We start from the raw sequence: 23,568 nt of genomic DNA, 5'->3' as shown, positions 1-23,568 counted from the left end.
GAAGTGTCAGAGTGTGCTATCATTCTACTACCTCACGTCAGGTTTTCCACTCACACACTGAGTTTGGTTTCAACCACTGATGTCAAATGGGCAATTAAAGACAGTTCAACTCTCTCCAGGCCGAATAATTCATCCATGGCAAAGTGTTCAGCCCTCTGGAATGCTTCTGGCAGACCAATTATGTGGAAATACTCAATGACTTGACCAACAGGCAACTGAAGACATCCTGCATTTGTAGGTGGAATTCTCTATATGAATGTTTGAGTCAGCTGACATTTCTTTGGGAGAAGCTTCCTGAGATCATGCCTGCCTTGCAACTCCCGCCGTTCAAAGAGGTAGAGCTTGATTTCCTTGAGGAATACTGCAGGGTTCTCATTACCATTGCCATTGCAGTTGACCACCTTCAAGGTCAGACCTCATGCTACTATGGTGAGCTCATACCTACCGTCTTTGCTGTTCAGGCTAATCTACATGATCTGCAAGCTTCAAACCTGTGGTACTGCTCACATATCTTGCAAGCCACCACAGCTGGCTTTGAGAAAAGGTACAGTAGCTTCTTACAGCTGAAGACTGATGTCAGTGAAGCCATCCTGGCTACAGCAACCCACCTGTTTTTCCAAGAGGAGATGGTTTCCTCCTGAACTAGCTGCAGAGAAGAAGAGAATGCATCACCTGTTTCTGCACTCAGCTGAAGAGCTTGGCCTTGTGTCAGGAAGTGAGACTGCCTCATCAAAAACTGCTGAAGAGAATGAAGACGATTTCTTCATCTTCTCTGACCAGGGTACGGATAAACTACTCTCACATCAGCGTCTTAAGGTTAAAGTGCAATTTCATGAATTAATCATTAAAAATTAATATTCATCAATTAAAAAATAAACGAGTAGCTAGTTTCATGTCATGTTTTAAAATATTTTTGTGACATTAAAAATCCTTAAATTTAATGTAAATCCATAACAACCTTGTTTCCCTGTTTGCCTCTACTGTTTCCAATTCCAACAGGAACTGAGAGCCAGTTGGGCAAAGCAGAGTTGGAGACCCTTCACTTTCTGGAGCACCCCAGAAAGGACCGTTTCCTCACTGGATTTATATCCACTGCTCAAGCTACCCTCACAGAAATCGATTAACAGCTGAACCGATGGAGAAATTAGTTGTGGTTAAAAAAAAAACCCAACTTAAACTGAAATGTAAAAAATGTATAAAAAAAAGTTCGATATTGTGCTGAAAAACAACTAAAACGGAAATGGAAGGACTGCAGTGTTAGAGGGTACACAAAGGAGTATACTCTTTTTTAGGTTGTTGTTGGCATTGGGGGATGGGGGGTGCTTCTCTTTCTCCTACTATTTTGTACTGTATCATGCACTGCCAATTGGCCATACTGAATTGTCCCTAGGAGTGAATATGTTGGCCCTGTGATGGACTGGCGGCCTGTCCAGGGTGTCTCCCCGCCTGCCACCCAATGACTGCTGGGATAGGCTCCAGCATCCCAGATAATGGATAGTGGATGGATGGATGGATCATACACTGCTGTAATGGTACTGTTTTGTGTCTTTTCGACTTGTTCAATTCGTTGCTTGTAAAGTTGGAGATCTCAGAAATTTACTTACTCTGCTGCACTTATATTTATTGCTCTTGAAAAAGGCATCTGCTAAACGCCCAGTCTTATCGTCTTCTGAAAGAACTAGTGCATCACTGTGGCCTAACTGTTCAGTTCCCCCAGTTGCATTTCAATTGGCTGTTCACTCAGTCAGTCAATGGGTCCTTTGACTGACAAAAACCACCCAGCATGCACCCCTGAATTTGCAGCCTTCCACCTCCCAAGATATCCTGATTGGCCACTTTAAGGGCTAAGCTAACTGCTAGCCCATGCAGACCGGCAGTTCCGACAGTCATCCTGGCGTTCGCTCTCTTGGACAGTGAATTTTCAAGAAACATTTTTTTTGTTGATATGTTGGATATAGAATGTTTTTGTAGTTTGGATGTGTTTTTGTCATTGTGTTGCGTTGCAACACATTTCATGTGCGCAGGTTCATGGAATGAAAAACACATAAGTGTTCCAGATTCTTGATCAGTTTGTATAGAATGTATTTTCAAATTACAAATTACTTGTATTTTAATTAAATACATTTTCTCATACCAGTATTTTGTGTTTTGTTTTGATACATTTGATGAGCAAGTATTTGTAGTTTGTAACAAGGTATTTTTTGACGTATTTCTGCCCATCTCTGTTTAGGGGTACATGTGATTCGAGCTGTGCTTGTTTGGTTGCAAGGGTGGTGGTGGGGGGCAAAACGCTTGCGAGGGATCCCTCTGAGAGATGCGGAGTGTCATCCTGAATGCTGGTGTAACCCACATGATTACATGTACCCTGTGACGTATGTAAGTTCCACGAGTAGCCTCTAGGAGGCACACGAGCTACAGAGTTTAAACCATGCAAACAACCGTCGACAATAGAGAAGAGAAATACGGATATTTAGAAATACGGACAACTTTGACTATGGATACCTGAATTATTGATATTTGAACTACGGATATTTGAGCTACAGGACATTTGAACTACGACAAAAAAGATCCCTCCCACGAAGCTTCCTTGGTGAGCCGCTAGCCAAAGCTAAAAAGTAAACCGCTTTCTGTGTTCCATGTAATCATAGCCATTTACGTAGGATATCTTGATTTTATCCAAAGACAGATTATCTCCCGTTGAAGGAAGAAGGAAGACTCCTTTCTCTTGTGTTTTGTACGCTGCTGGAATCCTGGTGAGATAAGAGTTTAAAATCTTGAAATCTAAAGACTGACAATTTTCCATTGGTTGCTAAGCTAAGCTAACCCAGCTAAAACGTATATCTATGATCCTTAGCAGTTCCCATATGATTCAGAGCTTTAAAACCAGTCAGGACACCCGGTCCATAGGGTTTATTTGATGTAGGAATGTTAGACATTTTAATATAATAATATGCTTGTTGTTAAAAAAAACTGTAAGCTCCAGTTGCCACTAGCCACCGAGCCAACTCGGGCTACATGGCATCCATGGAACCCATAGCAGCCAGCTAGACGTGAATTCACGTTGATAGTGCCGCAGCCTGGCTGCGATGACATTGTTTTTAACTGTTCTTACAGCAATAGGCTGTTGTCATTTAGCCGCATATTAGTTATATGTAGGAAATGATTTAATTCTGAGAATTGACTCTAGATTTGGGTATTTTTATTTTGTTTGTAATTGTTTGATAGAGATTGCAATTAATAAGGAATCTGTACAATTTTGTGCAGACTGGTTTTTTAGTACCCCGAACAACCCCCCTTGCTGCACCCTTTTGGAACCCTTGGATACCCCCTTTGGATTGCCCCATCATCGCCCTGGATTTGGATTCATCATCATCGCCTCTACATTAACTTGCCCCTGTGATTGTGGTAGGATCTGGACATTGCACCTTGCACAGATTGGAAGACTGAATCATTCCCCCTTTTCTTTTCTTTATTATTTTCTTTGAGTGCACTCATACTTTATTTTGGATTATTTTCTTTAATTTGTTAGTGTAGAATATGGCTGCATAAGTAATATATTAGAAGGGTATAAAATAGAATATAGATAGATATAGACAATAAATAGAATATTAGGAAGAACTTTTAAAAAGTATAATAGAGTAAAATATATATATGTATATAACACATCTAATTTAGTATTGATATTGAAATAACTTTACTTTGAACTGTTGAAATAAATTGGTTTTTTTATTGTAAACTATACCCACGAGTGTGTGTGTTGTCTTTGGGGTGAGTACTAGAATCCGGTCTAGAAAAAAACCTACACCAATCTCCACTGAACTTAGACATTAGACTGTAAACTGTCCCTGCGCAAGCATAGGCCCATTCCCCTGTCGTGCAGGTTACACTGGGAAGCCACGAGGATTTAAAATCTTCACCCACACCTTATTCTCACGGGAACTACCGCACAAGTTTTGAGATACAGCAGCTATTTTCCTTGACGGGAATGTAGAACTGTACAAAAAACGCTGCTCACCCCGCTCTTCCCGTGGGAGGAGAGGGTTTCTCCCGGTGGAAGAGCAACCCCGTTGTGTTTATCGCCGCAGAGGTGATAATAGTCAGGCGAGAGCCGGGGCAGTCGAACTGCAGGCAGGCTAACCCTCTTCAGCTGTTGTTTACAGTGTCAGTCAGTCAAGATTGCCACCAGCTGAAAAAAAAAAAAGAAAAAAGAGTGAACAAGCCTGGAGCCCAATTGACATTCATACCAGCCTTGGGCCCTGACCCGTTTTGTCTTGATTTGATGCCAAAGCAAGTAAGGCTGTTCTTTGCTGGATCCAGAAGGCCAAACACAAAATTTCCACATATCTCACACAAGGAATGTCCTTTTTTATTTTTTATTTTTTTATTTTTCTTTTCTTATTTAAATTTATTTCTGGTCTTTCCCTTTTTCTCCCAATTTAGTGGCCAATCGATCCCTATTTTAGTTCAAACACCACCCTTGTACTGCATGCGTTCGCCAACTTCTTCTCCAGCCGGCAGTCTCGAAGGAGACGCCTCGCCACTTTTGTGATTATTGTCGTTTCATTGAGGTCTGGCCATTGTCGGATCTGACGAGACCAGGGCGCGAACCCCGGTTCCCAGTGTGCAACTGCATCAACACAAAGCCGATGCTTAGACCGCTACACCACCGCGGACCCGATTTTTTTATTTTTATTTTTTTCTCTTTTACTCTCCAATTGTATCTGGCTAATTACCCCACTCTTCCGAGCCGTCCTGGTCTCTACTCCGCCCCCTCTGCCGATCCGGGGAGGGCTGCAGACTACCACATGCCTCCTCCGATACATGTGGAGTCACCAGCCGCATCTTTTCACCTGACAGTGAGGAGTTTCACCAGGGGGATGTAGCACGTGGGAGGATCACGCTATTCCCCCAAATTCCCCCTCCCCCCCGAACAGGCGCTCCGACCGACCAGAGGAGGCGCTACTGCAGCGACCAGAACGCATACCCACATCCGGCTTCCCACCCGCAGACGCCGCCAATTGTGTCTGTAGGGACGCCCGGCCAAGCCGGAGGTAACAAGGGGATTCGAACCGGCGAACCCCCTGTTGGTGGGCAACGGAATAGACCGCCACGCCACCCGGACACTCTACAGCGCTCTTTCTACTGGTAGTCAATTCACACCTCCAGTTTCTCAAGGAACCAAATTGCCTCTGTACCTGTGGGGATTCGAACCGGCGATCCCCGTAATGATCGTCTTTGCTGGATCCAGAAGGCCAAACACAAAATCCTCACACGAGGAATGCCTTTTTAATCATCAGGCTGAACTCAAGTTGTGGGAATATAAACTGATACCAAATAAATAAATAACATGGCCTCAAGCTGCTGGGGGTTCACTCCAATTTGGTGCACAACAGTACAAACTAATCAAATACCCCTCACACACACACACTGCGTAGGAGGGAATCATCTTAATATTTCATCCAGCCTATGCAAGTGAAGCGCTGCTGTCAGCCAAGTTTCCTTCTGCTCTGTGTCATCATTTCCCATCTCAGTCCATCTGCAGTCATTAATAAGTCAATCATGCTCATTAGACGACTTGATATATCGCCCATCCCTCTTTCTCTGGGGGTTTCTGTGATGGTTCCAATGCGTTTGGTTTTCTTTTCACGTCAGTGTTATGTAGGCTGATATTGTCATAATGTTTCCGTGATAAAAGCTGTTATGTGTGAAGAACTGAACAAGCAGTGCGTATTAAACATTTGCCGTGAAAGGTAAAGCACGTATGAATGTGAAACACCCAGTGCAGTCCAAAGTCTGACGCCTGACTGAGGTTTAGCCGCGGGTTTCTGGACCAGGTCATGTGTAGCCGGGACAAGCTTAAACATTTCAGCAACACAATGTTCTTATCTTGAAAAATGTTAGACTAAGTCGAGCCGCTCGCCGAGCAGTTGGCAAGGATAATAGACGCTGGTTTAAATCTCCAAAATAAGTGAGATATGGCCTACACTCGGATATAGTCTTGGTGTGCTATCTCTGCTACGGAAGCCAGTTTGAATATGTGGTCCCGTGTTTAGTGACCAGTGAAGTCCAGTTAGGTTTGTGAGGGCCGTTGTGGTCTTTAATTAATAGGTTGATGCAGATCACTTGACAAAGACAGCACGAGTTTTGTGTTATTAAGGAGCCCCCGGCAGAAATTTAATATCGGCATTATGCTTTTCTTGTTCCCTGTAAGGAAACCCTAGTTCTGGTTTTCTGTTTTCCAGGGAAGTCCGAGTACAGAGTCAGTTATAGAGCAAGGCTTCTCTGACTGCTCGAGCTTGAATGTCTTGCTCAAGGACACATCAGCAGGGCTGAAACCTGAGAAAACAGGGGTTTGAACCCAGATTGTACAGTTGAAGGATAGTTGCTTTAACCGCTGGCCACCAGCCATCTTGCATCCTTAAAAGTACATGTGATGGGGGTGCCCGTGTAGCGTAGCCGTCTATTCCGTTGCCTACCAACACAGGGATTGGCGGTTCGAATCCCCTATAGACACAATTGGCTGTGTCTGCGGGGGAAAGCTGGATGTGGGTATGTGTCCTAGCGCCGCCTCTGGTCGGTCGGGGCACCTGTTCTGGGGGGGAGGGGGAACTGGGGGGAATAGTGCGGTCCTCCCACGCACTACGTCCGCCCGGGGAAACTCCTCACTGAAAAGAAGCGGCTGGCGACTCCACATGTATTGGAGGAGGCATGTGGTAGTCTGCAGCCCTCCCCGGATCGGCAGAGGGGGTGGAGCAGCAACCAGGATGGCTTGGAAGAGTGGGGATAATTGGCCAAGTACAACTGGGGAGAAAAAGGGGTGGGGGGGTACATATGATAACTCGCCATAACACCCTGGTCAGAATTTGCAACTGTAGTCTTATTGCACTTGTGATGATGTCAGCAAGCATGCATGGTGGATCAGTACAAATGAGCGGAATGGTTATTATGTTTTTTTAAATATAGTTCATGTTCTTTATAAACTACATTAGCGAAAGATGATGAAATTTGAAATTACCAGACAAATTAGTATTAAGCCCAATACTAATCTATACAGATTGCGTTTTAGTACCACCTGGATACCCAATCTCCCCTCGGGGATGACTAAAGTATTCTGATTCTGATACAGATCGCATTTTAATAGCAGGTGTAAATGGTAGTGTCCACCAGGCCTCTGGCATCCACCAAGGGTAACAGAATGCTATGTGAAACGCATCACTTCCTGTCCAACACTACCATTTCCTGCTAGTATACTTACCAGTACTCCAGCGATGAGACTGGGCGATAGAAGGGTCTCAAATGAAGCTGAATGTGCCGTTGCCTTTCAGACGGTAGAGCGCCATACAGTCGCATGGACAATCGTGATTCGCTTGACCAAACTTGCTCCATTTACGTAGACTAAATCATGCGCTGTTAGCACCGCCAAAAACAAAGCGCCAAATGACATCACTTACTAGGGAAGTGAAATCCAAGAGACCGGTTCAGAGAGAGTGTGTTTGGGCGTATTAGAAGTATTACGGCTGCATTAGAAGCATTACGGTCGTATTAGAAACATTACGGCCGTAGCATCTTGTCAAGACGATTGTGTCCACGTGCAATGCTTGCTGGTACATGTAGTAACTGTGGGACTGGCTCCTTGAACAGTAAAAGACCGTTTTCTCTGTAATTACGAGTTACACTAAAGCGGTTAAAAATTTTAATAGACAATATACGCCGTCTGTACTTCCTGTGAGCGGTGACATTTCCTTTAATAACATCCATCCATTACCCAAACCGCTTGCCCTGCTCTCAGGGTCGCGGGGATGCTGGAGCCTATCCCAGCAGTCATTGGGCGGCAGGCAGCTCCGGAGACACCCTGGACAGGCCGCCAGGCCGTCATACGGCCGAAACATTCACACACATTCACACCTAGGGACAATTCAGTACGGCCGACTCACCTGACCTACATGTCTTTGGACTGTGGGAGGAAACCGGAGCCCCCGGGGGAAACCCACGCAGACACGGGGAGAACATGCAAACCCCACACAGAGGACAACCCGGGACGACCCCCAAAGGTTGGACTACCCCGGGGCTCGAATCCAGGACCTTCTTGCTGTGAGTCGACTGCGCTAACCACTGCGCCACCGTGCCTTTAATAACAATTAAATATTAATGTTTTGCCATAAAAAAAGTTATCACAATTGAACTTCAAGCTTCACACGGTTTCTCAGATGTTGGAAAAACTGATTTAAAAATGAGCCGTTCTTTCTAATAATCCCCAAATACTAGATTTGAAACATGGAAACGAGAAATGGACACAAAACTACCGCTCGGAACTAGCTAAATAACTCTGGAATCAAGCCCTTACACTGTATTCATCTGTTAAGGCGTTGGTGTTTGCTGGCATGGCAGAGCCGCAGGGCTGCAGGGCTGCAGGCGCCGTGCAGCGTGTGAAGCTGTGGTGGCGTTGTCAGGAGCCCTGCTCCCTCAGCACAGCTGCAGGACACTGGAATATCACTGACCAATAGATTTTACATTCAGCATGGGAGCAGTCCGTGAGAGGCAAGCCACTGCTTTTGTGTAACTAGGTCATCTTTCTGCCCCCCCCCCCCCCAATTTCGCCATCTGCCTCATTTCCAAACTACAGTATTCTTCAGAGGAAATGTGCAGGTGTCGGTTGCGGTTGCTATGTAAGGTTTCCGTGGTGGGTTGGGAGAGGGACATTTTCAGCCCTGTTGCCGTCTCACACATGCTCGGTTGTAATCTCTGTGAAGGATAAGGCCTTATATGCACAACCGAGGGCACGATTTTTCCTCATTTCTCAAACTTGAGTATTTACTCACTTCTCAAAAGTCAAGAAACTGCAGGGTTTGGAGGCCGTTCTTCGTTTCCCCAGTGTTGCTCCGTGCAACACAGTGGCCCACTTCAGATTTAGCCGTTTTGTGACTGCTATAATTATATTGATTGGGTGAAGCAGTAAATTGTAGCTGTCCCAGGCCAACAGTTCAGTGGTCTTTACCTCTCCACCCATCAGGCTGACTTTAAGAAAGACTTTGTTTTCATTCAGCAGCATGATGAAGGACAAATGTTTGGCCCTCCCTCCCCCCAGGTCAGACCGTAGAGCGACGTTGTCGCCTTCACTTTCCTTTAAGCTCCTGTGCAATTACGTTTGTGCACCCTATAGTGTGTCAGGGGCGGCACGGTGGTGCAGTGGTTAGCGCGGTTGCCTTACAGCAAGAAGGTCCTGGGTTCGAGCCCCGGGGTAGTCTGACCTTGGGGGTCGTCTGTGTGGAGTTTGCATGTTCTTCTCATATCTGCGTGGGTTTCCTCCGGGTGCTCCGGTTTCCTCCCACAGTCCAAAGACACGTAGGTCAGGTGGGTGAGTTGGCCATACTAACTATACTACCATACTCCCTCAGTGTGAATGTGTGGGCCCTGTGTGATGGACTGGCGACCTGTCTAGGGTGTCTCCCCGCCTGCTGCCCAGTCACTGCTGGGATAGGCTCCATCCAGCATCCCGCGATCCGACTTCGGATAAGCGGCTTGGATAATGGATGGATGGCTGGAGAGTGTATCACTTATTTGTATGCGATGCCTCTGTACCCTTCTCCCATCTGGAGAAGGGTACACAATCTGTGGTTTGGGCGAGAGGCGTCCTTGCACTCTCCACTGACAACATGTGCGTTTGGAGGTCCTCAAACGAGGGGAGCCGGGTGCTGATGACGTGCTGGGCGGTTTTCACCACCTGTTGTTTCTGTCTTTTTGTGTGTTTTCCCCCGGGGGGGGGGGGAGTCGAGGTGTGCTGATTGGGGTGTATTTTCTTTGTCTATATGTGTGTAAACACAGGGTTAAATAGACATAATGTGTGTGTGTGTGTGTGCTGGGGGGGGGCTTCTTCTGGCACATTCATTTATAGTCTTGGATCTCAGTGGTGTTAAAATTCACTGAAAGTGGACCCCAGCAGAGGCTGAGCAATGGTGTTGTCTTTCTCATACGGTGATGAAAGACGTGTAACCCCCCCCCCCCATTTCCCATTTCCCATTTCTGTAACACCACATATTGTTTAAGATGGTAGAAGGGGTGTCCATGTAGAGGGGCTGGCATGCATTCACCACCGGCACTCGTCTGTACACATACACACAGAAACACCGACGCCTCTTGCGGGTAACTGATGCGACACTAACCGAATCAGATCACTCCTGTAACTTGCTCGCAGGACAAAAGCTGCTACGCATTTCTCTCTTCCAACTAATTATAGTTTGAAGATTCCGACTACATGCAGTAAATCTATCACGGGAACGGGTGGTGGTGGTGGGGGGGCTACAGGAAAAGGGCAGGGGGAGGGTGGCGAGAGAGAGCCTGGGCCCCCCCCCTCTCCATTCTACCACACAATAGAGCACAAAGTGGTACGTCCCGGCCCCTCCCCTTTCTGCCACGTGGTATGTTCCAACCCAGTATTTAAATCCGGGAGCTTGCGGGCTTTGCTGTTTGTGTACAGAAAACCGGCGAAATCCAGGAAGCGGCTGAGGGACAGAGGCAGAGAGAGAGAGAGAGAGAGAGAGAGAGGGGGGGAACCTCGGGGGGGGGGAAAGGAAGGGGAAAAAAACGGTTTCAGCAGAACACTGGAGGAAAGGACGCTGTCAACAGCCGAGATCTAAAGACGGGAGAAAGGGGGAGCGATGCATAGCTAGAGGATCCCCGCGCTGCTGCAGCTTATGTGTAGGTGAGAGAGCGCGAGCACACTCTCCCTCTGTCCTCTCTTCTGCCACTCTTCTCTCCATCCGCTGCGCCGGCGGGGGAGGGTGCAGTGGCTGTCCCAGGCCTAGTTACACATCCCGGCATCCCGCGAGAGCCCACGCCAGGCCACGGTGACGGGGAGGGGGGCGGTGGGAACAGGACAAGACAGGGAGAGAGAGTGAGGTACAGTGACATGTACTGATTTTACAGTAAAACTGCATCGTTTCAATGTGATATTACAACCCTGCTCCGTCCGCCCTGTAACTAAACTTGGTACTTGGCGTTGCAGAGATATTGTCAGAACTAAGCACAGAATTACAGATGGTGTGCCTTTTTTTGGAGGCTTGCATTTGAAGGGATGGCTGAAGAAGAGTGCGTCATAGCTCTGGCTGGGCTGATGTGTGGTCTTTGTGCTTCACAATGTCTTAGGGGTATGAGAAGCGGCACAGATGCAAAGCACAGTTTCTAAATGGGGGGGGGGGAGGGGGGGTGCAGAGCAGTAGTTTAAAATCTGTGTGAGTGAATTAATGAGTGGAACAGCCGGTCATTGTTTTTGCTTCCACGCCGGACAGCCGCTGTATGTAAAGGGCAAACGTTGTGCACAGGAAACGGGGCGGGTGGGATGTAGCGGATCATCAGACACGGCGGGAATGAAGGAGCAGAGGGTTAACTTGTCTTTTTCAAGAAGTAGACGGTTGTGGCGCAATTGTTGGTGTACTGCTGAGTGGCAGGGCCTCCTTCAGTGTCACATGCACACCGCTCACTGATGTCAGTTTGTCTGAGCACTCGTGCCGGACGGACTCGAGAAATTTGACTTTAAGTGCGGCCTTTTTTTAAGTAACACACAAACAGCGTGTTTCTGTGCAGACAGTCTCGGCGGTGCGCCGATCAGCCAAAATATTAAAACTACCTGCCTCATATTGTGTAGGCCCCACTTGTGCAGCTAAAACAGCTCTGGCCCGTCAAGGCATGGGCTCCAAAAGAGCTCTGAAGGTGTCCTTTGGTATCTGGCAGCAAGACGTTAGCAGCAGATCCTTTAAGTCCTGTAAGTTCTGGGGTGGGGCCTCCATGGATTGGACTTGTTTTTGTAGCACATCCCACAGATACTCAGTTTGATTTAGATCTGGGGAATTTGGAGCGGCCTCCAAATACTCCACCTCAAGTGAAGGAGTTCAAGTATCTCCGGGTCTTGTTCACAAGTGAGGGTAGGATGGGAGCGGGAGATTGACAGGCGGATCGGTGCAGCATCAGCAGTAATGCGGACGTTGTACCGGACCGTTGTGGTGAAGAAGGAGCTGAGCCGGGAGGCAAAGCTCTCAATTTACCAGTCAGTCTTCGTTTGTTGAGATGGTTCAGACATCTGATTAGGATGCCTCCTGGGCCCCTTCCTTTGGAGGTTTACCGGGCACGGTCAACTGGGAGGAAACCCCGGGGTAGACCCAGAACCCGCTGGAGGAACTACATGTCCAATCTGGCCTGGGAATGCCTTGGGATCCCCCAGGAGGAGCTGCAGGGCATTGCTGGGGAGCGGGACGTCTGGAGTGCCCTACTTGCCACCACAGCGACCCGACCCCGGGAAAGCGGCTGAAGATGAGATCAATTTGGAGGCCAAGGCAACACCTTGTCATGTTCCTCAAATCATCCCTGAACAATGTGTGCAGTGTGGCGGTGGGCATTATTCTGCTGAAAGAGGCCATTGTCATCAGCGAATACTGTTGCCATGAAGGGGTGTACTTGGTCTGCAGCAATGTTTAGGTAGGTGCTACATGTCAAAGTAACATCCACATGAATGCCAGGACCCAAGGTTTCCCTAGCAGAACATTGCCCAGATCATCACACTGCCTCCACCGGCTTGCCTTCGTTCCATAGTGCATCCTGGTGCCATCTCTTCTCCGGGTAAACGACGCACATGCACCCAGCCATCCACAAGATGTAAAAGAAAATGTGGTTCATCAGACCAGGCCACCTTCTTCCATTGCTCCGTGGTCCAGTTCTGACGCTCGTGTGCCCGTTGTAGGCACTCTCGGCAGCGAACGGGTCACCATGAGCACTCTGACCGGTCTGCGGCTACGCAGCCCCATGTGCAGCAAGCAGTGGTGCACCATGTGTTCTGACACCCGTCTGTCATAACCAGCATTAGCTTATTCAGCAATTTGAGCTACAAGCGGCTCTTCTGCCGCTTGTAACAAGACAACCGATGTTGTTCACTTCACCTGGCTGTGGTTTTAATGTTTTTGCTGATCAGTGTAGATGGTTGTGATTGTGACCTTCAGTCTTTTGTTTCTCCATACTAAAGGCAGCACAGAGCACAGTCCTTGCATCTGAAGCACTATTCTTCTGTTGCAATGTTTAGCTAGTTATAATGCTGGCATGTATTTTGCAATGCGTCCGTGCATGAAATTCACGTCGCTCCTCTCAGGCGTTCGTTTAACAGGTGTCTTTGGATATACCGTCCGTGAGAAAAATCACCTTAACTTTACACGGATTCATGCACACTCAGCATTTAGGTGTCATGCTGTGGCTGGCAGTATTCACCCCCTGGATATTCCCAGGTATTTCCGCCGTTGCACCGCAGTTGTTTACGTGTACTCAGCTCGCTGGGTATTGACAGCGTTTCTGAGGCACAGGCCTGAGATACAGGTTTATTCTCGTCCCCTTGTTGGCTTAGGGATATTTGATGCGTTTATGTGGCGCTGCACTCCCTCCCAGGGAATTAAGCAAAACGAGGCGCACTGAGCTGTGCAGAGAGACTGTATTACTTAACTCTAGAGCAGTAAACACAGACACATGAAGCGATAACATGGTGGCGGTGGTGGTGGTAACTCACTGTTCTATCGCGACACACACACACACACACACACACACACACACACACACACACACACACACACACACACACACACCATGATTGTCTTTTTACTGTCCACAGTCACTCTCACAGTCCAAGCCATGCTGTCTGTCAGAGAAGGAGTGCCCGGGTAGCGTAGCGGTCTATTCCGTTACCTACCAACACGGGGATCACTGGTTTGAATCCCCGTGTTACCTCCGGCTTGGTCGGGCGTCCTTACAGGCACAATTGGCTGTGTCTGCGGGTGGGAAGCCGGATGTGGGTATGTATCCTGGTCGCTGCACCAGCGCCTCCTCTGATCAGTCGGGGCGCCTGTTCGGGGGGGAGGGGGGAACTGGGGGGAATAGCGTGATCCTCCCACGCGCTACGTCCCCCTGGCGAAACTCCTCACTGTCAGGGGAAAAGAAGCGGCTGGCGACTCCACATGTATCGGGGGAGACGTGGTAGTCTGCAGCCCTCCCCGGGTCGGCAGCTCGGAAGAGTGGGGTAATTGGTTGGATACAACTGGGGAGAAAAGGGGAAAATTCAACAAAAAAAAAGAAGCTTTGCCTGACATTTTCCGTTAATTCATGTCGTTATCGGTCGACTTCGATTCAAGTACCTCGGAGGTGTTGTGATGTTGCAGCCAGTTCTCATCTGCCCTGAGGTCTAGAAGAGAAGCGGGTGGTCAGAAAGAAGTCCAGTGGTCCTCACAGAGCAAGGGGTTCCTCTCTGAGGCAGTGCAGGGGTCAGAGGAGCGGCTAGTTAGTCTACCCCGTCTAATGACCCATAACGGCGTTTAACAGCAGACTCTAAATTATCTTTTTTCAACCTGAAATGTGATGACTTTTCCTAGAGTGACCCCAGCATTAGAAAACGTGAAACGTTGTTTTTGTTCATATTTCCATGAAAGCCGTATACCACCAAGGGTACTAAAAACTATTTTCTGCACATTTCTGCTACTTTCGTAGGCTATACAAGTGGGATCTCTTGCTAAAAAGTTAATTTTTACATCTACGCAGTACCCTAAGCAATAATGATAATAATAAACCTCTATTTTAGTAAAGAAAACAAGTATGACAGGTGAGCTGTAATAAAAACGAGTAATTAAATGCAGCCTTTCTGCACGGTGAAGAGGGAAAACCAAGATAGTCACAAAGTTTGTGTTGAGTGACAGGTTGTTTCTTCATGCAAAATAGATTTGGGGTTTACAATTAAATTAAGTTGCTCTAATTTAGAGGTTTAATGAAGGCGGGTCATAAATGACCCTTAAGGGCCCAGACACACCAAACCGCCTAGCGGCGAGGAAGGCCGTCTGTTGCGTCGGCTGCCGTCTGGGCCAAAAAGTAGCACCTGAACACACCGCAAAGACTACAGCTGACGGCCCTGATTCGCTAGCTTAGCACTGATTCACTATGCTGAACAGCCAATCGGAGTGATCTCTCTCACCGACAGGCTGCGCCGATTCAAGATGCTGAATCGGCCGAGAAGCTGCCGACAAGGGTCCGACTAGTGCCGATGGTGCGGGACACACAGCAAAAACTAGGGTTACGACTTTCACCGATGGCCCGACATTGGCCGACCCATCGGCCTGGTGTGTCAGGGCCCTAAGACAAGAGCAGCATACAGAATGTGTGGCCAACACGAGGGGTACATGAAAGCTGTGCAGACTCACGCCCCAGGGAGGACGGAAGAGGTGAGCGCTCCTGTGACTGAATCTTTTGTTGCTCACTCACCACATCGAAGGACTTAGACTACATAGGCGTTGTTGTGGTATAAAGCCAGTGCTAATGGATAGTGGTATGCTGTTGAATTGTAAAACGTACAAACACACACGCGCACACACATGCACACATATTTTTACATACTAAGTGCAGAGCCACCAAGCTGGACTGTTCTGCAGGTGCCCCGATACAGGGAAACTGGATTTTGCACAGTGGTTTGAAATGAATAACAAAAGTGCTGCTGTCAAGGCCTCTCTGAAATCAGACGAGAAAGTAGGGAACGAGGGTATGGAAGATTTGTGTCCCTTGTTGAGCCACTTTCTCTCTCTCACAATTGACTTGCACCAAGTTGATTTAATTTTGTCTCAAGGACTAGCCTGCATATAACTGGTTTCATATATATATGGTAGATATGTAACGATCACGGATGAATAGACTCACTAACCATTAGCTAATGGGTCGGACCCTTTAGTCGACTGGTTAACGCAGTCGCCCGTGGCGCGGGAGACCTGGGTTCGCATCCCAGCTATGGTGGTTCCCGGCAGCCCCCTGAATTCGTTACAATCAAGTCACCGGGAGGCTGAGGCTGGCGGATCGATTGAGCTCAGGGTCTCTGGGCTGCAGCGGACTGCATCGATCGGGTGTCCGCGCTAAATTCGGTATCGATATGGTGCTCCAGGGGCCAGCCGGGAGCCGCTGCAGCCGGGACGCAAACCCAGGTCTCCCGCACCACGGGTGACTACGTTAACCAGTCGACTAAAGGGTCCGACCCATTAGCCGAGGGCTAGCGAGTCTATCCATCCGTGATCGTTACACTTTATATATGAAATATAACTGCATGTAACTGGTTACTGTTGGTAACTCACCATTGTGACTGTCAGTCATAGCACAGGGCTACGTTTCACATATCCAAAGCTAATTTTTTCCTCATGTAGCAGTTTTGGCTACAATTGTGGCCTTTTTCAGCAAAAATTACTTTGCTGTTTTCAATTCCCCTGACGGTCATTTTTCATGTTGGCACAGGGTGACAAAAGTCAAACGGCCGAGTTTTTCCCAAGCCCTCTGCCTTAAGTTAGAAGTTTTCTCTTCTGGAGTTAATCAAACGCTTTCCTGTTTTCAGGACATCCCTGCCCTCATGTTTTTATTCCTGTTGTCTTATGTGTCCTTTCCACCATCGTGTCTGCCCACAGTTTATTATACAGTATATTTATAAAGTTATCATCCCTGTAGATGCAGTAACTGACTTTTGGGGTTTACTACCACATTATGTCCGTCACTGAATAAAGTGCTTTATGATCTTCGGCTTTTTGGACCACGCTCCAGCCTGATCCACCGCAGCAAACCCATGTTCTGCTTTCTGTTCCCAGCTTCTAGCTGCTGTGTCCAGCTTCACAGGTTTGATGGTATTTCAATGATCTCGTGTCTGGTTCTCCCTGCAGTACCCTACCATGTGACTGTTTGCCAAAAATGTTAATGTATTGAGGCAGAGCTCTCGCATTGTTTTGCATTTTGTGCAGAAACGTGCCTGTTACAGAGCCTTGAGTGTTTACTGCAGGGTTTACTGGTGTAGTGCTGTGAAGAAGGGTTGTGTTTCCTGTTGCACAGATGTCACTCCGATAACTGGAGTTGGGGTTGGTGGATTAAGAGGTGCCTGTGGTGGAGCAGCTGGGGGATTGTGTGGATACTATGGTGTGTGTGTGTACACTTAGTGCTCAGGTTTGCACTATGAGTAGATAACCACATGCATACTACGTGTTTGCTGTGGCATTACTTGTGTTTATACATACTATATAACCACACCCTTCTATCTGTCCTTGCAGTAGTTTGTCCTTATATTGTGGCATAGTCGTAAATCCTCAACCCCCCCCTTTTCTCCCCAATTGTACTTGGCGAATTACCCCACTCTTCCGAGCCGTCCCGGTCACTGTTCCACCTCCTCTGCCGAGCCGGGGTGGGCTGCAGACTACGTTATGGCTCCTCCGATACACGTGGAGTCGCCAGCTGCTTCTTTTCACCGGACAGTGAGGAGTTTCGCCAGGGGGACGTAGCACGCGGGAGGATCACGCTATTCCCCCCCAGTTCCCCCTCCCCCCTTGAACAGGCGCCCCAACCGACCACACCAGAGGAGGCGCTAGTGCAGCAACCAGGACACATACCCACATCCAGCTCCCCACCCTCAGACAACGGCCAATTGTGTCTGCAGGGATGCCCGACCAAGCCGGAGGTAACACGGGGATTCGAACCGTGTTGGTAGGCAATGGAATAGATCTCTACGCTACCCGGACGCCCACGTAAATCCTTAATCTTTGATCACAGCGAATAAGAGAGCTACTTAACAAAGAGCATAGCAGATCAAAACCCCCTCGATTGAAGGATGTTGTGCCGTTGCTCTGCGTAGATTCATCTGTCATGTCCATTCCTAACAACACAGTCAGGAATCAGGAACAGTTTATTTGTCGTTTCATTTCATGTACTTGCACACATGAAATCAAACGAAATATAATTTCCCCCAGCCCACAGCATGCAACACAAAGACAAAAACACATATCCAAAAACTTCCTAATCCAACATATCGACTGTCCAAGAGAACGAACGCCAGCCAGGATGACTGTCCGAGCTGCTGGTCTGTATGACCTAGCAGTTAGCTTAGCCTGCCCCGCTTCTGCGTCCTGTCAGACCTCCCTTGGCGTTTCCTGTTTGGGTGCAGCTCCGGGCAGGGCCGTGGTGCTTTGGTCCACCATACGCAGCAGACCAGGCTCCCTCAGCCGATCCAACGCCAGCTCTCCCAGCCAGACACCTTCGAAACACCTCTCCTCACTCCACACGACGACACTAAAAACACAGTCAAGGTTAGGCGAGGCCACCACCAGACCACCCTCGTTGTTATCGGAACTGCTGGTCTACATGGGCTAGCAGTTAGCTTAGCCTGCCCCACTTCCACGTCCTGTCAGACGGTGCTTCCTTGGTGCTTCGTCTTCGTGCGCAGCTCCAGGCAGGGCCGTGGTCCCTGGGCCCAGAGGACACACAGACCAAGCTCTCCCAGCCGATCCAGCACCAGCTCTCCCAGCCATCAAACTAAGGCACTAACTTAGATGCAGACGTGGACAAAGACACTGCGTGATCTTCTTGGATCTTGGAGACAGGCAGTAGATAATGAAGACTAAATGCCACCGAGCACACACAACAACAATTAAATGGGAAATAAAAACACCCTTTCAGCAGCTTAGACCTACAATTTTTTCAACTCATTAAAATTACTCTGCACATGCACAGCTATAATTCACTGCTGGGAATTAAATTCTGGGTGTCTTGAAAATTTCTTCCCTACTTTGGATCTTTTAGCAAAAAAAAAAGAGAAAAACAGTTTACATAAATGAGACAAAAATAGTCTCATGAAATTGTAGTAGGCTTTATCTGAAGTGGGATCGCGGTCATCTGTTTTCAGCAGGTCAGCTCCTCATTGTCATACCCAGGTGTGTGTGTGCAGGCTTGCATTCATGTATCCATGCCAATACCGGTGTGTGTGTGTGTGGAGGGGGGGGGTGTCAGCTACTCGGTTGTTTGATGTGCTGCTGTAGCTTTTTATTCAGAGGACTGCGCTTACGGGTGAATTATGGACTTATAGTCATGTTACATATCACATTAAAGTCATGTAAACATGGTATGGCTCTCTTTTAAATTACTTTTCATGGGCGTCCAGGTGGCGTAGCGGTCTATTCCGTTGCCTACCAACACGGGGATCGGTCGCTGGTTCGAATCCCCATGTTACCTCTGGCTTGGTTGGGCGTCCCTACAGACACAATCGGCCATGTCTGCGGGTGGGAAGCCGGATGTGGGTATGTGTCCTGGTCACTGCACTAGCGCCTCCTGTGGTCGGTCGGGGAGCCTGTTCAGGGGGGAGGGGGAACTGGGGGGAATAGCGTGATCCTCGCACGCGCTACGTCCCCCTGGCGAAACTCCTCACTGTCAGGTGAAAAGAAGCGGCTGGCGACTCCACATGTATCGGAGGAGACATGTGGTAGTCTGCAGCCCTCCCCTGATCAGCAGAGGGGGTGGAGCAGCGACTGGGATGACTCGGAAGAGTGGGGTAATTGGCCAAATTCAGTTCGCAAGAAAAAAAAAACTTTTCATACTGTTGTTTAACATTGTTGCAAGTCATACCCTCATCACAGTCATAAGAATTAAAACAAGTACTAAAGTTGTATGGTAGCACTCTGTATTTATGTGACATCATCAGTGACTGCAGGTACCCCCAACCTTATAAACCACACAGCTGCATAATGACCTAAACCAACGATCAGTTTCATATGCAAATGCTGTGACCATTAATTAGAGTTACAATGGCCACGTGTGTTATTCAGAGGACTGAGGAATAGCTGCAATCCCGACATTGTAAGATGGCGACAGATGTACTCTTAGCCCCCTTGCTTGGATCGGGGATGGTCGTTCCCTCTTCACATAGATGGCCTCTTTGACTCCCCGTTCCATTGTAATTCTGATTCAACTTTCTGGGATTTCCTTACCTGGATCATTCAGCACGCCTCAGGACAACAGTAGTGATTGTTAAAGATGAGTTTTCAAAGATGATTGTTAGAGGACTTTTTACGACAATTCATTGCACACGGGTGTAGAAAGGGAAATTCTGTGACCCTTTGATGAGAATTTTCCTTTCGAGGGAAATATGTTTGAAATATGTATGAAATATGCTCTGCTACACAGAGTAAATGTTACAGGAACTGGCTGAGCTTTTGAATTTCAGTCATGAAAGCCTCCACTTCTTCAAAACCTTGGCTCACAATATGTTGCCCTGGATCGTTATTCCATTCATCATTGTCATAGCTATCCTTGACGTGTAGCAACAGGTAGTCTCGCTAGTCTGTTGCAGTCCGAGTGGCCTCGTGCTTTTTTCGTGGTATATGGAATCTCCCCTCTCCGTTACTGAGAATGGCTAAAAAGAGGCCGCAACGGCTAAAAATTGGGCCATCCAATCACAGCTTTGGGGACTGATCCAAGGGGACTGGCTGTTGAGACAGCACATCAAACTCTTAAACAACATTGGGGCGACGGTGTCAAAATGTAAATTTAGCCGTGTCGTAGAAGTCATAACAAGTCAACATGATGGAAACACCGTGTTCAATCTAAAAATGTTTGCCAGCTGTTGTGGTGGGAATTACTCCATATTGTTAGATTTACGAATATGGTTCTGCTGTCTGTAATTCTGTTGTGTCTGTCTTGACTACATAGCCCTGTTAAACGGCAACTAAACCCTAGACCATTTTAGTGAGTTTGCTGACATTTACAGGTTAAAAAGCATGGTAATGTTAAAGACATGGCAGGCTGGTGTCGGTACTCTGTGATGTTAGCATAGCAGGATAAACACAGCTGGGTCTGTTTGATTTAGGTGTACCGACACAACTATCAGCATCGACAGACAAACAGATCGAGACAGCACTGACAATTGTAAATAGTATTGCCAATGCTGGTTTTTTGGTACACCTACATCCAGCAGATCCATTATTAATGCTATTAGCTGCAGCTGTGTTCATCCTGCTATGCTTACATTACCGAGTACCAAGACCAGTCTGTCATGTTTTTAACCTTTACATGGTTTTTAACCCGTAGGTGTAAGCAAACCTATTAAAACGGTTGAGGGTTTAGTTACTATTCAAGTCAGTCCCTGTTGCTGTGATCCGGCTCTCCACCTTTTGGACAGGTGTGCCTGTTTGAATTACTCTCAACGAGAGGCATTCCAGACCCTGTCTCACAGGAAAGATTAGTGACGTTATCTTTTTAAATTGTTCATAACTTGACTACCACATTTTGTTACTATGAGTATCTAGCTAAATTTATGAAGGCAGTCCAAAGTTTGGGAGATAGCAATAGTTACCTGAATGTTTCACAAATGAAGGTGGTAGTACAAATCTGTTAGTTTGTAACTTCCATCCATTATCCAAGCTGCTTATCCGAGTTCAGGTCGCGGGATGCTGGAGCCTATCCCAGCAGTCAGTGCAGTGAATAAAGTGGAAATGAAGTCTGCTTGCAAGCGACCCGTGGCCTATAACCATGAGGCTTTAGTGTGAGTGTAGCCTCAGTAGTTCAGCGTGTTTGCTTGGCTGCTACACGGTGCAGATGATGGTTCGTGTAGCAGGCTGTGCACTATAGCTAATTAAATACTGTGTAATGGCGTGTGTTGTGTCTGTTTGTTAGAGAGTCTCAATGGTCGTAAATCATTTGCTCTTGCTACTGAATGGTACGGACTCTTGTCTAATGCACAGGCCTCATTGCAATATGAATTTCATGGATCCCTTTCAGGCCTTAAACCCCAAACACACAGTCATCCACACGCATCCTCGCTAATGCCTGAATTAAAATGACAGTCAAACCACGTGCAAGTGTTTAAGTGCAGTTTTAATCTTCCTGTCCTGATTTATAGGCCCTGCAGGCCTTTAGACCCCTCCCCCTTCTCTGTTTTTGCAACATATAGAACAGCTGGTGACACAATGCTCTATGTCATCTTACAGTCTTGTCTGTTTGGGATGGTTCTCTGTTCTCAGAATTGTAAGACACACACACACACACACACACACACACACACACACACACACACACACACACACACACACACACACACACACACACAACCTGATCTTAGCCCCTGTATGGGTTTCCATGCTAGTCGGTGGTATCTATCAGACTGGCTTTGTTAACTTTGAGCGTACCAGATGGATGTTTTAGTCTTCCCTTAATGTTTAGGACACTAAAGTACGGCAACATATCGTGTTCATGTGTAGGTGCACTGTGCAACCTTGTCCTGTTTACATTAAACCTGATAAGCCTGTGTTCCCACCTGGGAATCGACCATTATCTCAGATGCAATGTTATGTAAACAGTTATTCCTGATTTTTATAGTAAGTTTTGTTTTCATGGTAATATGCATAGTATAGAACATTAAAGGATATCTGCACACTGAAAAATTAAGCTCGCAAATATAAATACTTATCTAATGCAACATTTTGGTTACACAGACCTTCTGCAGCCATCCTTTAAAGCACATTTCATTGGCTATCAGAAGAATATATTTTCATAAAGCAATGCCTTTTTCTTCTTTTCTTTATCTTCTAATACTCATAATGTAACCATGGAGGAAATATTTCTATGGGAGGCAGGGCAGGCTAGTGTCTTTGAAGCAAACTCCCACGTTGGTAACTGACATCCTTGCTGAGGTATCAGTGACATGAAATCTGTTCTGTGACTGGCTGAGCTTGCTGACCTGCCTGGAAGGGTACCAGCAAAGTAAAATAACCTAAAGACGATTTATGGTGGGGTCTATTCTGTTGCCTACCAACACGTAAATCGGCAGTTCGAATCCCCGCGTTATCTCCAACTTGGTCGGGCGTCCCTACAGACACAATTGGCCATGTCTGCGGGTGGGAAGCCGGATGTGGGTATGTGTCCTGGTCGCTGCACTGGCGCCTCCTCTGCTCGGTCAGGGTGCCTGTTCGGGGGGGGGGACTGGAACTGGGGGAATAGCGGGATCCTCTCATGCGCTATGTCTCCCCAGGTGAAACGTCAGGTGAAAAGCAGCAGCTGGCAACTCCACATGTAGCGGAGGAAGCATGTGGTAGTCTGCAGCCCTCCCTGGATTGGCAGAGGGGGTGGAGCAGCGACCGGGATGGCTCGGAAGAGTGGGGTAATTGGCCGGGTACAACTGGGGAGAAAAGGGGGAAAAATCCAAAAAAAAGAGAAGACTTATGGTGTGATATAATAGAAAGGTATTTGCAGACATGGTGCATGTTGTCAGTGTATAGTGAGATACAGAGCCAAGTTGCAGACTGTCAGCTTGGGTGAACTCTGCACTCTCAAGAAATCACATGCTATGATCAGCCAGACACTCTGTTCTATCACTGCAGAAATTAGCTAAAGGAGACCTATCCAAAAAAGTACAGAGATGCCAAAGGATGGCATAATGGAGCCAGTCAAGTCATAGTTGTGTGCTGTGGGCGATATGCCTGGGGCCCTGACAGTGAGGTATCTACACTCAAATGTTTCCAAACTTGCGTAGAAAAAAAAACAAAAACAAGAATGCCCTTCACAATCCTAACACACTCTGTCTCTGTCTTCAGACTTGCGTGGTGCAGTCGGGCCGAAGCCCCTGAAACCCCAGCGATCCCTCCCAGGGACACCGGTTTCACTTAAACACTTCCCGATTGACCTGCGAACATCCATGGACGGAAAGTACAAAGAAATTGCAGAGGTGAGATTTCAGCGCTAGACGGACAGTATTATGGTGATCTCACGGGGGCA

General features: G+C 47.5%; 1 protein-coding gene across 3 annotated transcripts in view; it reads left to right on the top strand.

The window, feature by feature from the left end:
- ampd2a (adenosine monophosphate deaminase 2a) overlaps positions 1–23,568 on the top strand; it is a 77,448-nt gene that overhangs the window by 29,349 nt on the left and 24,531 nt on the right. For 2 of the 3 annotated variants that reach the window (XM_056298240.1, XM_056298232.1), the window contains exon 2: positions 23,388–23,518. The exons of the other annotated variant lie outside the window; for it this stretch is intronic. In XM_056298240.1, coding sequence (XP_056154215.1) covers positions 23,388–23,518 — 131 coding nt within the window. The remainder of the gene's footprint in view (positions 1–23,387; positions 23,519–23,568) is intronic. 3 annotated transcript variants of the gene reach the window in all.

The sequence above is a fragment of the Lampris incognitus genome, chromosome 2 (genome assembly GCF_029633865.1).
Source record: "Lampris incognitus isolate fLamInc1 chromosome 2, fLamInc1.hap2, whole genome shotgun sequence".
NCBI lineage: Eukaryota > Metazoa > Chordata > Actinopteri > Lampriformes > Lampridae > Lampris > Lampris incognitus.
Note: the sequence above shows the minus strand (reverse complement) of the source record. Positions and strands in the feature narration are given on the sequence as shown.